Source organism: Ambystoma mexicanum, chromosome 9 (assembly GCF_040938575.1).
Source record: "Ambystoma mexicanum isolate Mex_15411 chromosome 9, UKY_AmexF1_1, whole genome shotgun sequence".
Lineage (NCBI taxonomy): Eukaryota > Metazoa > Chordata > Amphibia > Caudata > Ambystomatidae > Ambystoma > Ambystoma mexicanum.
The window spans coordinates 386,183,848-386,201,340 of record NC_090931.1 but is presented as its reverse complement, the minus strand read 5'-3'; the positions used below and the strand labels follow the sequence as shown (position 1 = coordinate 386,201,340).

The 17,493-nt window shown below is 47.8% G+C and overlaps 1 protein-coding gene across 2 annotated transcripts in view; it reads left to right on the top strand.

The window, feature by feature from the left end:
* The window catches only part of KCTD7 (potassium channel tetramerization domain containing 7), a 269,909-nt gene that overhangs the window by 104,737 nt on the left and 147,679 nt on the right, over window positions 1-17,493 (top strand). Inside the window, exon 2 of one of the 2 annotated variants that reach the window (XM_069614862.1) lies at window positions 5,090-5,209. In XM_069614862.1, coding sequence (XP_069470963.1) covers window positions 5,090-5,209 — 120 coding nt within the window. Of the gene's footprint in view, window positions 1-5,039; window positions 5,210-17,493 lie in introns of both variants that reach the window. The other variant, XM_069614861.1, reaches the window with a different exon arrangement.

Sequence of the window (17,493 nt, the reverse complement as noted above, 5' to 3'; positions counted from 1 at the left end):
TCCATACAATTGACATTAATAGTTTCGTTCGATGAAGTTACAAACTCACACGTAACATCAGAGATGCCGTTTTGCAGAGCTTGGGAAACGCATTTTCAACTCAGATGTTCCGTAGGTACAATGTTACAAGTCCACATCTTCCCAAATGTGGAGAGTTCAATGAAAGAAACAAAGTTTCAACTGTTATTCCACAGCACCAGCTCCACCCCTATACACACCCAAACCCTCTTCGACTCACTCTCAGACCACTTCCACAACATAGCCCTAGAAAGAAACATCTCTATCGTCATTAAAGTAGCAGCGCTAACCACTCCCTCCCCTGCAGCCTCAACCGAAGCATCACAACAGCCTACCACCTCCCGCTATTCTCATTCTTCTCTCCATTCTCTCAACCTGAATTTTTAAAACTACTAACAGCTACGCCTCAGGATCCCCTGGAGACTCCTGCTCCCCAACTCTTCTAAAATAAATCCTAACATTCACCTGTGCCTGGGACATCGCAAGATCAATTGTCAACTCATCGTTCCCCTCTGGCATCTTCCCAGCAGAATTCAAAGTCTCCTACATCAAGCCAATGCTCAAAAAGCCCTCACTCAACTCCCTTTTTCCGACCAACTACAGACCCATCTTTAAAAAATGATTTATAGCTAAACTAATCAGTGGAACAGCTTACTCACAACTATGCCATTTCTCAGAATCCAACTAGATCCTCAACCCCACCCAATCTAGCTTCAGATCCCCTACGAGGAACTGATTCGTGCCTAGTCCACATCTGGGATGATCTTGGAAGGCTGCGCCGCCCTAATTCTTCTCGGCAGCCTTCAACGCCATTCACCACCCGACCCTCACAGAAACACTCCACTCTCTCAGTATCGGGGACGCAGTTCTGAAGTGGATATCCTCCTTCCTCTCCAACAGATCCCAAATAATACAGAAGCCTCCTTTCTACTCGACTCCCTGCCCAGTGCCCACGGAGTGCCACAGGGTGCCTCTCTGGCCCCACTATTAACCTATAACTAAGACCCCTCCCAAGACTCATTCAATCCCACGGCCTTACTTGCTATAACTACGCAGACACCCAAATCGTCTTCAGAATTCCAAAGGACTCCTTCGCCACCTCCCTCGATCTCGCATCATGTCTCTCAGATATCGAACACTGGTTGACTACCAACCACCTCCTACTCAACCCAGGACAAATCGAGATCATGCTCTGCAGGAAGACCACTCTCTAGGCCCACCTCCCTCCATCTCCAACACAGTAAAAAATCTTGGATGCATTATGGACACAGACTATCGCATCACATCAACTCTTTGACAAAGAGCTGCTACCTACACTTGCACATTCTCTGCCGCAGCTCTGCGCACCTGACCTTCCCACACAGAGTCACTGTGATCGTTGCTATCATCACTTCACACTCAAACCATGCTAATGCCCTATATCTGGGGGCCGCGGAATCACAACTAAGGAAACTCCCAACGGGTTCACAACGCTGCTACAAGGCTCCTCAAGGCCTTGGGCCCTAGAAAACACATCTCACCCACCCTCTGTGTCCTTCTTTGGCTTCTGATCAGGTGACAATCCACCTTCAAGGCAATGTGCATCACCCACCGAGCTCTCCACAACATAGGTCCAGAATATCTGCAGCATAAACATACACACTATAGGTCTAGCAGAATACTCAGATCGGGCACAGCACTTCTCGTCATCCCATTGGCAAAATCAACCCGAATAGAGGGCATCCTCCTTCTCAGTCCAAGCCTCCACCATCTGGAACTTGATCCCATTCACAATCCGCTGCACAGAAGATCACCTCACCTTCAGGAAGGCACTCAGAACTTGGCTCTTCCCTTCAACATCTTCACAGACTTAGTTCATCTCCTGGGTGAACAATTACCCAACCCTGCCAGATATGCGGGGGTGCAGTTGTCTCCCCCCTCCAGAATGAATCTAAGACAGATCTTATGATAAGCTCCAAGTGTACATCTACCCAGGTGTCAGCCTTCTTTGCTAGAACATCAAGCACTTAATTAGAAAGGAACATAGCTGTATCCTGCATGGGGCACGACCCATGTACCTCCGTACACCTGCAATAGAAACTGCTCGACTTCACCCACACTAACACACACAACCACCTTCAATATAATACAGTGGAGTCCCACGGACAAATGTGGCCCGGCCAGTCACATGATCAGTCAAATGTCTCACCTACTCCCCTAACAATCTGTCATGGCACCCATCCTCTCATCTCATATCTATGGGCTGTTATTATGGACCTAGTCACTCTCTACCTACCTCATGGTGGCTAAAAATGCACACAAGCATTTTCGAAATCCTTCCTTCACATCTCATATCTCTCACCACGGTCTTCCAAAGGGTGTTCATAGCCAAAACGCTTTGAGGCCATGCTAATGGCAGTAGGCGCTATACAAATTCTGTATAGTACATTTTAATCAGCCAACACTTGTTTTCCATACATGGTGCTGCCTCATAGATTGTAGAATTTAACAATCACGTCAGGTTTTGATTTTAAGTAAGAACTAGCATGTTAGCTGGCGATTGTAGCTTGATAACTTGCTAGATCATTAATCATTTGCAAAGCAGCATTGCACAAGTGTAGCACCACAACCACATCCCTGCAGCATAGGGAACTTAGCCCATGAAAATCGGGCCCTAATGAAATGTTACATAACTTCCCCACAGAGATTGCACCTGGCATGGTGAGAGCAGCCCAGAGTCGTAAAATACATTGAAGAATGTGTATGGGTAGGAAGTTGTTCCGTTAAATAGGTTTGGTTGTGCTGAAGTGGATTCAGGTGGTGTAACAGGCACTGTTGCACTCATTATCGAATGGATGGCAAAGTTAAATGTAATGTAATTTGGCATTTGTATAGTGCCTTTTCCCATTGCTATGGTCTCAAGGCGCTGTAAGGTGAACGCCCTCGGGGGACCGAAGTCCAGAGTCTCCCCTTCAAACGGGAGACAATATTCTGCTATGGAGTCTCCTATTCAACAAGAGAGTTTATTCTGCGATGGAGTCTCCCATTCGAGGGGGAGTGTGTGTTCTGCTACAGAGTTTCTCCTTCAAGGGGCGAGTGCATTCTGATACAGGGTCTACCCCATCAAGTGGGAACGTTTACTCTGCTACAGAGTCTTCCCCAACAAGGGGAATGGTTCATTCTGATACAGACTCTCCCCCATCAAGGGAGACAGTTTATTAAGCCATGTAGTCTACCATTCAAGGGGAGAGTTTATTCTGCTACAGAGTCTCCCCCATCAACGGAGCGGTTTTATTGTGCAACTGAGTTTATCGTTCAAAGGGGAACGTTTATTCTGCTACAGAGTCTCCCCCTTCAGGGGGGAAAGTTTGGTTAGCCCCCTACAAGGGGGAGCATTTATTCTAATACAGAGTCTCCCCATCAAGGGTGAGAGTGTATTTGTGCTGCAGTCTCCCCTTCATGGGAGAGAGTTCATTCTGCTTCAGAGCTTCACCTTCCAGGGGGTGAGTATATTCTGATACAGATACTCCTCTCAAGGGAGAGAGTTTATTCTGCTACAGAGTCTCCCCCATCAAGTGTAGAGTTTATTCTGATACAGACTCTGCCCTGTCTAGGGGGAGAGTTTATTCAGCTACAGATTCTACCATTCAAGGGGGAGAGTTTATTCTGATACAGTCTCTCTGTCAAAGGGGAGAGTGTATTCCGATAGTCTCCCCCTTGAAGGGGGAGAGTTTATTCAGCTATATAGTCTCTCATTCAAGGGGAACGTTTATTCTGCTACAGTCTACCCCATCAAGGGGGAAGAGTTTATTCTGCTACAGAGACTCCTACATCAAGGGAGAAGAGTGTATTCTTCTACAGAATCCCCCCTTAACGGTTAAAGTTTAATCTGCTACAATGTCTCCCCTTGAAGGGGGAGAGTGTATTCTGATGCAGAGTCTCGCCCTTCAGGGGGGAGAGTTTATTCAACTATAGAGTCTCCCCAACAAAGGGAGAGTTTATTCAGCTACAGAGTGTCCTCTTCAAGGGGGAAAGTTTATTTTGATACAGAATCTCCCCTTAATGGGTAGAGTTGATTCTGGTACAGAGTCTCCCCCTTCAAGGGGGAGCGTTTATTCTGCTACAGAGTCTCTCCCTATCAAAATGAAGGCTCAACAATATTTCAAAACAGAGACATCCCTCGCCTGACTGGACTTTTCCAAAACCCTCCTTAGAAGAGTAGAGACTGTGTTTTAAAAAATGCCAGAAGGTGAAGGGTTCAAAACGAGGAAATTCATTTCTTGTCATGGGGGAGAATTTATTTCACGGGGAGATTCCATTTCAGAATAAATTCTCCCGGGGAAACTTTGTTACGGGCACAAAAAGGCACAGGAAACAGGCAATTTTGCAGATTCCCATGCCTTTTTCTGGGCTCCAACCATTAAACCATCAACATCTCTGGGTGTAGGCTGCAGACGCAGTCCTTACTGGTGGATTAATGGCTCATTCACAATGAGCCTGTATGCAGATATCCAACTATTCACTGAATATCAACAAACCTAGGAGATTTTTTAATGTATGAATATATTTTTATATATTAATCCATGCTCCCAAGGGTCTCATGTTTTATTGTTTTGCTGGATCTTGTCGGGCATTACTTCTCCCGCAAAATCTGTGGAAGCTGAATGCAACATTGCGGAAGGTACAAAAACACTATCATGTATAATAGCTGGGTCTTGTAGTGTCCTCTCCTTCCTTTGTCATGTTCATGTGTTTTGTTATTTTTCTATGCTATCTGCTGGGATGTTGCTCTCATTATTATTAATTAGTATGCTCTGTTAGAATTTAAAATGTAAAAAAAAAAAAACTTGTCAAATTCCCTGTTGTGAATCCTTGCAGTAGGCCCTTAAAGGGTAAAAACTCCTCCCAAGTCTTTCTGTCGCTGATTACCCACAAGGGGAAACAAAATGACACCCATGCAACAAGTGGGCACGCCAGCGAATATGGACACATCCTGGGTTTGCAGCATGCCAGCCTATTTATTAATGTGTTTACTCCTACAGTTTCCTGAAGTCATTCCACTTAATGTGGGCGGTATGTATTTCACTACCAGGCTGTCTACACTGAGGCGGTACGAAGACACAATGCTGGCAGCCATGTTTAGCGGAAGACATTATATCCCGATGGATGCCGAGGGGAGATACTTCATTGACAGAGACGGGACCTACTTCGGGTAAGTATGCATGCCAGATCGCCATAAATCCCTTTGTTGCCTACACTCTTTTCAATTTTTATATGGGGCATGCAGAGTAATAGTTGGAAAATGGTCCCCACTCTAGAACTTTTTTCCATATATGTTTATTCAGAAATTTGGTTTACTTTTTGGAAAGATAATCTGGTCTGTAAATGTCACGTGTCTTATTCCACCGAAAATGGTCATTCGATTGACTCTAAGCATGTCCAACAGCAGAGGTTACCATCCATGTATTTATTTATTGTTATTTATTGCTTGCTTGTTAGGTGCTTATGCTGCAAATAAATTCTGTTTCAAAAGCACCCACAGGGAGGGAACATGCGATTGAAGTACTTTAAATACACACATTAAGTACAGTGGGGAAAGGAACGGACAAACCTACTATGCTTTGTGAGTATTCAGAACGTGTAAGTGCAGCGAAGAAGAGGGAAGTGGTGTAGGTGCTCAGGTGTCCATGCTCATGGGTGAGCCACAGATGACGTGCAAATTATGGTAATTGCTATTCAGCCTGGAGTCGCATTGGGTGGAAAAGTGTGAGTCTCCAGGGCGGAGGGTGTGCAGAGGCAAGTGCTGAAGGTAGACCGAAACTGGGAAGATTGGGTGTGAGTGGTCTGGGGCCCAGAGGATGCATAAGGGTCCAAGAAAACAATCGCAGCAACTGTGAGAAAGCAGAGGAGGGAGGAAGGGAAGGAGGAGGAAAAGAGGAAAGTCTTGAGATGCTTTCGGAAATTTAAGAAGGTCCTGCTCAAGAAACAGAGGGAGGGGGAGCTGTTCTATAGAAGGGATCCAGCTGAGGAAAGCAAACGACCTCCTGCTCTCTGTTAAGCGAAACGCTTTACACACAAAAGGTTGGTGCCAGTAGAACGTAGAGGTCTAGAAGGAGAGTATATTGTAAGAGAGAGTTGCAGATAGTGTGGTCTCTGGCCCCAGACAGCCTTGTTGATGATGCAGAGGGATTTGAATTTGATCTGTACAGCAACCGGGAGCTAGTGAAGACTTTTTAGGGCAGGAGAAATGTGGTCCCTTGGCTTAAGGCCAAGGATAAGTCTTGCTGCTCTATTCTGGATTAGCTGAAGGGGTGCAGAGTGGAAGAAGGAAGATTGAGGAGGAGGCTATTGCAATAATCAAGCTCAGGAAACATTGAGCTTCTGGGGGAAAGTGAGAAAAGGGAGAATTCCTTTGAGAAGGAAAAGTTGAAAGTGGGACTTCTTAGCAATGTCCTGAGTGTGAGGGAGGAAGGAGAGAGAGGAGTCAAAGATGACTCCAAGGTTTCTGGCTTCAGAAGAATGAGCAGGGGGGAGAGCCAATGGAGGGAGGCCAGAGAGAAGGGAAGAAGGAGGGAGCAGAGGTCCCAATCGGAAGGATCTCAGTTTTGCTGGCATTGAGGCATAGATCATTGGAAGTGCGCCAGTCCTGGATGGCAGATAGGCAGTCAGGGATGAAGGAAGGTGCGAGTGAGTCCGCAGGAAGTCTGAAAAAGAGTTGAGTGTCATTTGCATAACACTGGAAGTTGGGGGAGAAGGAGGAGATGAGGAGTGGCAGCTGAGCAAGGTAGATGTTAAAGAGCCATTGGGAGAGGATAGAACCCTGGGGGACAGCACAGGTGGAGAAGAAAGTAGGAGAAGAGAAGCTGCCCAGGATGACTTGGGAAGAGCGGTCCGTTAGGAAAGATGTCAGCCACTCCAGTGCCCGTTCTGAGATACCAAGGGTATCATGGAGCCTTTGTATGAGGATGGAATGGTTGACAGTGTCAAAGGCAGAGTAGAGATCAAGTGGGATGAGGACAGCTGGGGAGTTGAGTCCAGGGATGCAAGCAGTTCTTCACAGGTGTTCAGAAGAGCAGTTTCCGTGCTTCTGGATGCTTGGAATCCAGACTGATGGTTGTGAAGAACACCGACAAGGTCAGTATGCGAGTTGAGTTGTGGCAAGTCCAGCTTCTCCAGCAGTTTCCAAAGGAAGGGGGTGATTGAAATAAGACGGTAGTTGGCTGGACAGGTAGGGTCTGCTGAAGGTTTTTTCAGGAGGGGACGCACAAGGGAGTGCTTGAGGGAGGAGGGGCAAGATCCAGCGGCGAAAGAGTGGTTGCAAGGGGGGATTTGGGTTGCCAGACTTCCACCTTTATTTCTGTGCTGCCCAACTGCGCGTCCTCCTGGAGCATATGAAAGAGGGTCTGGGAACGTATTGGTCATATTTGGAAGATATGGACGCCCACCCCTTAAAGGTCCGCGACCTCCTATGGGCTCCACGCAGGACGATACCGAAACATCTAAAGACCCATCCGACCCTGGGAGTCCTCTGGGACATCTGGAAAGAGGGCCCCCGGACTGCATACCTCACCACATGGCCGTCCCCGATGACCTCTCTCTGGGGCCACCCCCTAAAATTGAGAAGTAAAGGGTTCTGACACTCCTAGAACTGGTCAGACATGGGAATGGAATGGGCTGGGCAGATGTTCAGATAGGGCGAATTCCTACCCTACGAGGACCTGAGGGACGTGCTTGGTCAAGGGTCGCTTTCCATCTTTGAATACCTCCGCCTGAAGGGCATCCTCTGTGACCAGTCATGGGGTCCTAACCTGAGGAGACAGTTGACCCCCTTCGAGAAGCTCCTTGACTCGGCGACCTCGAGAAAGGGGGCGGTATCCACTATGTACAAAATCTTAAATACTTACAATCTTCAAGGTAGAAGGAGCTTCCGCACGTTCTGGAATGATCTGGCAGGTGAAGAGATCTCAGAGGACACCTGGGCTAGAATATTCAAAATAGCTTTTCATGGAAACCTCATCACCTCAGACATGGAGCACAACTTTAAGATGTTACAGGGGTGGCACAGGGACCCTGTGAAACTGTCGAAGATGTTTCCGGGGGTGTCACCAAGGTGCCCGAGAGGATGCGGACAAACAGGCTCCAGAGGCCACATGTGGTGGCTCTGCCCGAAAGTTCAGGACTACTGGGGGTCAGTGAGGGACTGGATAGCGGAAGTAACAGAGGAACTCTTACCTCTTAATCCCCTAACGATGTTACTGGGTCTTCCCCCAGAGGAAACTGAACTATACCGATACCCAAGGATGTGGGAAACAATGTTGAGGGCGGGCAGAGTAGCTCTTGCTCAAAAATGGAAGAGCCCGGAACCGCCCTCCAAGGCGGATTGGCTGAAAAAGCTGAAAAACATGTTTTTGATGGACAAACTAACTGCTATGGTAAATAATGATACTAGCTCATTCCTCACGAACTGGTATGGAGTGCAGCAATCCTGGGGTTGGGACGTCCATTGAACTTGAGGTAAGGCTCCCGGCCCGAGTGGGATGGGATTAGCCCCGGCATGCATGACAATCGACCAGGGAGCCCGCGACCTGGGGAATGGCGGCATTAAGCCAGTCGGTGCCACGGTCACTAATCGCATCATCTCCGAGACACAGGATACAAAGAGAACATTCAGAGTCTTCCTAGGCGGCAGCACGGATCTGGACATGGGGCAGGGGGGTGGGGTGATGGTGGGAGGGAGGGGCAAGGGGTTTCTCAGTTCATTTATTTTGTCAGTTGTATTAAAAGTGCCAATAAAAACTAATGTTTAAAAAAAGAAAGAGTGGTTGCGAAATTCAGTGAGTATGGGTGTAAGAGAGACAATGTTGACCTTGATGGTTCTGGATGAGAAGGGGGAAACCTGTTTGGAAGAAACCAAAATAGAGCGGACAACTCTAGTAACTTCTTCAGGAGTGACAGGGGCAAAGGAGGTGAAGGCGGAAGGAGGAGGGTGAGTGGCTAAGGGATTGAAAGGGGGTGTGGGATGGGTTTGGCGGGTGAGTAACAAGGGTGTTAAGGACGTCCTGAGTTTTGGTGGCAAAATGTGTGGCCAGAGCGTTGCAGAAGGCCTGGGACGGAAGAGGGGAGGCGGAGACTTACGGAAAGGTTGGCTAGATCCCTGCAGATTTTGAAAAGTTCAGCTGTGTTATTGGATGCACCAGATACCCGTGCCTGAATGTGGGTCCTTTTCTTAGCACGGATGGAGAGCCTGTATTGCCTTTGGAGCAGGCGGCATGCCAGTTTGTCAGAGGGTAAGCCTGAGGTTTGCCACTTGCGTTCCACCACTCTGCACTTTCGTTTCAGGGCTGCAAGTTCGGAGTCGTACCAGGTGTTACACTTAGAGGCAGGTTTCAGGAGGATCCTCATGACTGGGCAAGACTGTTCAGAGTATTGGTGATGGCCAAGTGGAAGTTGCTGAGAGCAGAGTCAGCGGAAGAGTCTGCATTGGGGGAATAAGGGGGGGATGAAGGTAGAAGCAAAGGCAGCAGCTGCCACTGGGATGTTCGTGAACGAGACTGGCAGGGCTTTTGAGTGTGCAGTAGGAGGGCCGAAGGGACCCAGGTGGGAGGAGAGGAGAGAATGGTCTGACCAAGAGATAGGGGTGATCAGAGGGGGGCGCTGGGCCTGAGAGAGGTTCGAGTGGTTGATGGCATCCAGAGTGTGTCCAGTTGAATGGGTTGGGCCAAAGTGGAGAATGGAGAGGGATAGAGAGGTGCAGAGGTTAATGAAAAGAGTGGATACTGAGACAGGGTATTCCAATTGGATGTTGAAGTCACCCAGGAGGAAGAGGCCACTGTGAGATACCTGAAGGTGTCTCCCAATCTAGTCCTCTGGGATGTGTCATCCAGGTGGCCAGGACACGGCCATCGTTTTTGAATCCAGTTCCTGGCGTCCTTGGGGAATGGGAGTGGGACACCTAAGGGTGAGATCCGGTATCCCCCTTCTTCTAATACCTTTTCCCATCCTATCACATAGGATGCTTCAAAACACTGACCACCCCCTTTTCTGACATGAACACTTTCGCACAATACGAAAGACAACGGACTAACATCAGAGCCGTTTACCTGACATGTCCCAATACAAGGGTCAGACAAAGTCAGGCAATTGATCAGAATGACACACACCTGACGTCTCTTTCCCTTATTCACAGGGATAAAAGGTGGAGCAAGACTGCACAATGCGAGCAAGGCAGACCGCACGATGTGAGCGCTAACTCAGCCCGGCAGTTCAGAAGGAGGCAAAAGACGGCACAAGACAAAAGGTTACCAAGGGGAGAAGTGACCTGGCTATTATCGACAGGGACCCATAAAGCCTCAAGAGAAGGAATCTGAAGGTCAGGACCAATAGCCTGTGTGTGTTGCACCAGTTGTCCACGGTATCCGGGCGCCACCTCTGCTGACAGCCAAGCTGGGGAGAGAGGTATGGCCCAATGGTATCGACCTTGACTCTACAGACAAGAAAGCAAAGCAGTTCATCACAATAGGTGAGTCGAGGGTAGAGCCGATAAAGAAACTGAACTGTGTCGAACGAAAATAGCAAGAGGCTAATTGAACTGTGAATGAACAACGAATTGTTGATACGAGGAAAGGGGAAAGCCAGCATTACTGAATCAAACCCGACATGGGCGTTCACTTGAGAAACGCATGGCGATTTGCCTGTTATTGAACTACAGCAACCAGAAGGCTTTAGGAAAAGGCGAAAGGGGGCCCAAGGGGTCATACGGGGGTCTTGTCAAATCTTCCGTACAGTCGAAAGTCTTTGACCGCAGATGAATGGGAAACTAAGGGAAGCAAATCCTGCATGGTATGAAAAGTACAAGAACTGTTTAAAGGTGGCAGAAGTGAAGCCAGAGGAGGGATGCTAACGATAAGGGGTGAGGCCTGAGATCCCTGTAAACGGTGTGCTGACAGGAGTGGACCTACCGAGGGAGACCTACAGTGAACCGTTGTGCAAAAGGTGGCCAGAGTGAACCTGGAAGAGGGAGGCCGACAAGGCAAAAGGTGGCCAGAGTGAACCTGGAGGAGGGAGGCCGACAAGCAGGGGTGAACCCTGAAGATTTGTTCAAAAAGACACTGAGATTCATGAAAGGTGGCTGAGTGAACCCAGATGTAGGGAGGGAGGCCGACGAGCAGGGGTGAACCCTGACGAGTTGTTCAAAAAGACATTAAGATTCACAAAACCAAGAGACATTGTAAGGCAAGGAGAAGTTAACTATCCAGCTTGTCATTTGTGGTCCGAACCCGAACGAGGGAGATCCAGAGGTGGAAAGTCACCACCCAAAGTTCATTGAGAAAAGAACTGTTTATTTGATTTGTTGAGCACGACTGTGAGGGGTCTGCGCCCAGAAGAGGAGGACCCAGGGGTGAAACCATCATCCGAAGCCATATGTGAAACAGAACTTTTGTGTTTGTTTGTTAAAACTATCAGGCCCTCGAAGGCAAAAGACTTTTTTTATTGAAAAGAGACTTTAAACCATCAGAGATTCTGATAGCTGGAGCTGAACTGTCGTCTTGTGCTGTAAAGCTCGAGTGTGTGCTGTGCTCAGGAGACCCACCTTGTACCGTGCTGAAAACGCAGGCCAGGGAGACCCCTGGCAATCAAAACCTGGCTTATTATTTTGAAAACACTTCTTTCTTTATTGAAACCCCCTATTCCACACTCTTTCTAGAAGTAGTTGTAAGGATTTGGCAATATGTTTTTCTTAGCATAGGTCTTTTACTGTGACAAGACGCCACAAGGAGTGCCATATTTTCATTTGATGATCGACGCTTGCTCCCATCTTAGATTTAAGTTTAGATCAGGCATTTTTCCACACTGCATTTCAGTTTAATAAACACCCTTGGACTGTGATCACCTATGTCTGTTGCCACAATGAGTTCCTTGCACCAGATACCTCCAATTTAGAATTTATGTATTTCCAAATTGACTACTGCAACTGAACTATAAGTCAACAACACAAGGAAATTTGCTACTGGGCCCTATCCTTTTGCCTCATGCTTTTAAAGCCTGTATATCCATAAGCATTGTCTCATCACAACGTAACCAAGGTACAGCTACATTCCTGGCAGCACAACTTTCCTAGCAGAGCACTCTGCAATCTCCTAATCGTCACCTGATTATTCAGGGTGAGGCAGTGTGGCAGCCATCCTGGCCTCTGTTATGACACTAGTTGAGGTGTAGACAACCTCCGGCTCTCCTCTGATTTGTCCTAGGTGTCATGACCCATAGAACTTGCCCTTTCTGGACTTCCTGGTCCTTATCGCGACGGGGCTTGTATTCCTTGTTACTCCCAACATGGCCGTGCCAAGTGACTTGCCTCGCACCAGCCTTTATGTTGGCCACGGCACGTTCTATAAATTGGCCACGCCCCCACGGCCCCGCGCATCTCAACGCTATCACTAGGTAGTGACTAGACGTGTTTGTGCTGTTCGGCGAATCCACTATTCCTAGTTCCTGGTCCCTTCTTCTTTCCTTCCACCTTTCCCCTCTAAATCTGCTCCTGGAATCCTCAAACCTAGCGACCGCTACTTCCTTCCTATACATCCTGTGACTGCGACCTTCCTGGAACTCTGAACGTGCGCTGGAGTCGGACAAGACTCGTGCAAGCCTATATAAGACCCGATCCGCCCGCAAGAGGAATCCTCCCGCGGTACAGAGCAAGAAGCGATCTGAGGTGAGATAGGGGAGATTTACGACAGTATGAGACGCCAAACGACCGACACTGAGACTGCTATGGAGAAAGCAGTCCAGGACCTCATGCGTGGCATGCAAGAACTAACAACTGAAGTGCAGAACTTAAAAGCAGAGAATACCGCGTTAAAGCAACTTGTTTTGTCTCGCGACTCCGCTAACAAGGAGAGTGTGTTACTGGGTGGAGTGGTAGACAAATATGATGGCTTGGCAAAGTCCTTACGTGGATTCCTGGATTCCTGCTTGGTGCATTTTACTTTTACGCCCTACTATTTTTCAACTTCCAGGGCGAAGGTGGGCTTTGTAATCTCGCACCTCACAGGGAACGCGTTGACCTGGGCCACTCCCCTAGTCAACACTGGAGATGCCCTCCTGGATGATTATGGATGATTATGATGGATTTATTCAGGCACTCAAAACTATGTTCGACCGCCCAGAACAGGTTTATAGTGCTCAGGAACGGTTACTTGATTTCCGACAGGGATCCCAGGATATGCTAACTTATGTTACTAGATTCAAACAATTGGCCAAGGAATCAGATTGGTCCTCAGAAGCAAGTTTCACTCTATTTCGCAGGGGTCTAAATGAGGATATAAAGGATGAATTAGCCAGAGTGGCTCGTCCTAGCTCATTCCAGGCTCTTATCGATCTAGCCATGCAAATAGACTTCCGAATCCAGGAAAGAAAGGCTGAAAGAAGAAAGACCAAGATACCCTTTCAAAAGAATTTCCTTGAGACTTCTGTAAAAAACGATCCTGCCCCAACCCCTGACATTGATCCGGAACCCATGCAAATAGGAGCCTTCAGTGGACCTATTTCCCCACAAGAAAGGATCAGAAGGATCCACACAGGCCGGTGCATGCATTGTGCCTCGGATAAACACCTTGTTAGAGAATGTTCCCTAGCCCCTCCACGGCATTCGGGAAATGCCAGCACCCGATCCTAGATGGAGCGAGGTGTCGGGAGAGAGATGTTTGCTCCACATCTATTCCATCCTTGAACTCTCCTGGACAGAACAATCTAGGGGTTCTCCAAGCCTTCATATCATTACCAAAGAATGAGGCCTATCCCATTCTGGCTCTGGTGGATTGTGGGGCTATGGGAGTGTTCATCGACCAAGATTGGGTCTCTAGATACCATATTCCATATGAAGCTCGGGATACAATGCAACCTGTGGAGGCAATTGATGGTAGACCCCTCAGTTCAGGACCCATATCTTTACAGACCAAGGAAATACGACTTTCAATAAATCATCACCAGGAACTGCTCAAGTTTGATATCATCAAATCAGTCCATTACCCCATGGTATTGGGAATGCCCTGGTTACAGAAGCACAATCCATACATCAATTGGACAGCGGGATCCTTATTTCTGGGTTCAGAGTATTGTCTATCTCATTGTTTGTCCTCGAGTCCTTCCTTGATGTCATCCAATGCTACTCCCACTGATCAATCAGAGACACTCAGGGTTTCCAACATTGTTCAGGTGCCAAGGGCTTATCAGGATTATACTGATGTCTTTTCAAACGCCATAGTACAGGCCTTACCCCCTCATAGACCCGAAGACTGTGCCATAGACACAGGGCCTGCAGCAGTGATTTCCTTTTTGAGGATGTTTATCCTATCCGAACTGGAAAAAAAGGCCCTCCGAGAATACTTGGATACCAACCTTGAAAAAGGCACCATAAGACCATCGAAATCACCAGCCGGAGCCTCGCTGTTCTTTGTTCCCAAAAAAGACACCAAGGAACTCAGACCTTGCCTCGATTACCGTGGATTAAATCAGTGTACCCTCAAGGACCGTTACCCCTTACCCTTGATCTCGGATATCCTGGAGGCAGTGAGAGGAGCTGTCATCTTCACGAAACTGGACCTCAGAGGTGCCTATCATTTGATTCGTATTAGGGAAGGAGACGAATGGAAGACGGCCTTTAGAACACCCTTTGGACATTACGAATACCTGGTCAGGCCTTTTGGACTTGCTAATGCCCCCGCAGTCTTCCAACGCTTCATGGATAGGGTGTTCTCTGACATGCTGTTTCTTTTCGTCATCGTCTACCTGGACGATATCTTGATTTTTTCCAAAGATATGTTAAAGCATGAAGAACATGTGAAGGCAGTCTTACAACGACTACGAGAACACAGACTCCTGGCCAAACCTGAGAAATACCACTTTCACGTTACTTCTGTTCATTACCTGGGGTTTGTCCTTAGTCCAGAAGGGATTGGTATGGATCACTCGAAGGTAAAGGCCATACTGTCATGGCCGACCCCCACTTCCGTGAAACAGGTTCAATCCTTCCTGGGACTTGCCGACTTCTACCGGAAATTCATACCCACCTTTTCTGAAATTGAACAACCAATCACCGCTCTCTTGAAAAAAGACACTCCCTTCCTCTGGTCTACATCTCAAGACAAGGCCTTCCAACGCCTAAAAACAGAATTCACTCAAGCCCCCATCCTAGCTCAGCCCGATATTAATCGGCCGTTTCTAGTAGAAACGGATGCCTCTAACTACGCCATAGGAGCAGTCTTAAAACAAGAGTTTGATGACAAATTGGAACACCCCATCGCTTATCTATCACAAACTCTGACCCCCAGTGAGACACATTATTCCGTCTTGGAAAAAGAGCTATTAGCCATCCGCCAAGCCTTCACAGAATGGCGACATCTCCTCCTGGGAGCTAGACATCCGGTCCAGGTTCGTACGGACCATCGAAATCTTCAAGTTCTACAGTCCTTGGAATGTAGGAATAGTTGTCAAGCCCGTTTGGGCCTTCTTCTTTGCCCAGTACCAGTTTCGCATTAGCCATGTTCCCGGAACACAAAATATAATCGCTGACGCCTTGTCTCGGCGCCCGGATTATGAAACTACTGAAGACCGGGCCTATCCCAGGATGTTTCCTCACACTATCTTTGTAGCCCAAGCAGTCAGCCTTTTGGAAGAAGTGCGGATGCAAACCCAATCCTCAGAGTTCTGGAAGGACCTTAAAAACAAAGATCAATGGAATCTGAGATCCAAGGACGGATATTTGTTCAAGGATTATGCCCTGATCATTCCCACACAAAAACTACAACAAAGGATAATAAATCTCTGCCACGACACCCCTCACTCCGGACATTGTGGTATTACCAATACTCTCCGCATTATACAAAGACAATTTTGGTGGCCAAATATGAAGTCCGACGTTCGGCTGTACGTCCAAGCCTGCTCTATATGCAGCCAAAACAAGCACGATAGCAAGAGACCGGCGGGCCTCCTATTGCAACCTCCAGTTCCGACAAGACTATGGGAAGTCTTTGCTACAGACTTTATTGTGGAATTACCACCTCCCAGGGGCTTCACGACCATCATGGTCACCATAGACTTATTCACTCACATGGCTCATTTTATGCCTCTGTATAAACTATCATCCTCCTCAGAACTTGCTGGAAACTTCCTGGAACACATTTTCCGTCTTCATGGACTTCCTTCCAAGATCATATCGGACCGAGGACCTCAATACGTCTCACAATTCTAGAAACATCTGTGTCGTATTCTAGGAATCCAATGCGCTCTCTCATCAGGTTATCACCCACAAACCAACGGAGCAACGGAACGTGTAAATCAGACCCTAGAGCAATATCTTCATTGTTTTGCCACCAAGGTTCAGGATGACTGGTCTCTCCTTATGCCTTTGGCCGAGTTTGCCTACAACAATTCCGATCACTCAGCAGTCAAGGTCAGCCCTTTCTATTGCAGTCAAGGATTTCACCCGTCCGTTTTACCTTCTGTTCTTCCACATCCCACACCAGTACCTACTCTCGACTCATAGATTGGGACTCTCATCAACATACACAAAGAAGCCAAGGAACAATTGGAAAAGGCCCAGACACGCACTAAGCGTTATGCGGACTCCAAAAGAAGACCAGCGCCTTCTTATTCCGTTGGTGATCAAGTCTGGTTGTCCTCGAAGCTATTACCACGACATCTATGGCCAAACAAAATACTATGGACCATTTTCCATAAAGGAAATCATCAATCCTGTCTCATTCCTGCTCAAGCTACCAGACTCCTGGAAGAGAATACACCCAGTCTTTCACACTTCTCTATTGAAACCCTAAATCCGATCCACCCGGAAAACCAGCAGACCCAGTCCTGTAATTGTGGACAATCAACTGGAATATGAAGTGTCCAGAATATGCGATTCCAGGTATATACGGGGTCGACTTCAATACCTGGTTGAATGGAAAGGATATCCTCCTAGTGAGAGAACCTGGGAACCAGTTTCTAACCTAAATACCCCTCGATTGCTTAGAAGATTCCATCTCATACACCCGGGCAAACCTGGTGGACAGGTTTTCGGAGGAGGCATGCTGTCATGACCCATAGAATTTGCCCTTTCTGGACTTCCTGGTCCTTATCACGACGGGGCTTGTATTCCTTGTTACTCCCAACATGGCCGTGCCAAGTGACTTGCCTCGCACCAGCCTTTACGTCGGACACGGCACGTTCTATAAATTGGCCCCGCGCGTCTCAACGCTATCACTAGGTAGTGACTAGACGTGTGTGTGCTGTTCGGCGAATCCACTATTCCTAGTTCCTTGTCCCTTCTTCTTTCCTTTCACCTTTCCCCTCTAAATCTGCTCCTGGAATCCTCAAACCTAGCGACCGCTACTTCCTTCCTGGACATCCTGTGACTGCGACCTTCCCGGAACTCTGAACGCGTGCTGGAGTCGGACGAGACTCGTGCAAGCCTATATAAGACCCGATCTGCCCGCAAGAGGAATC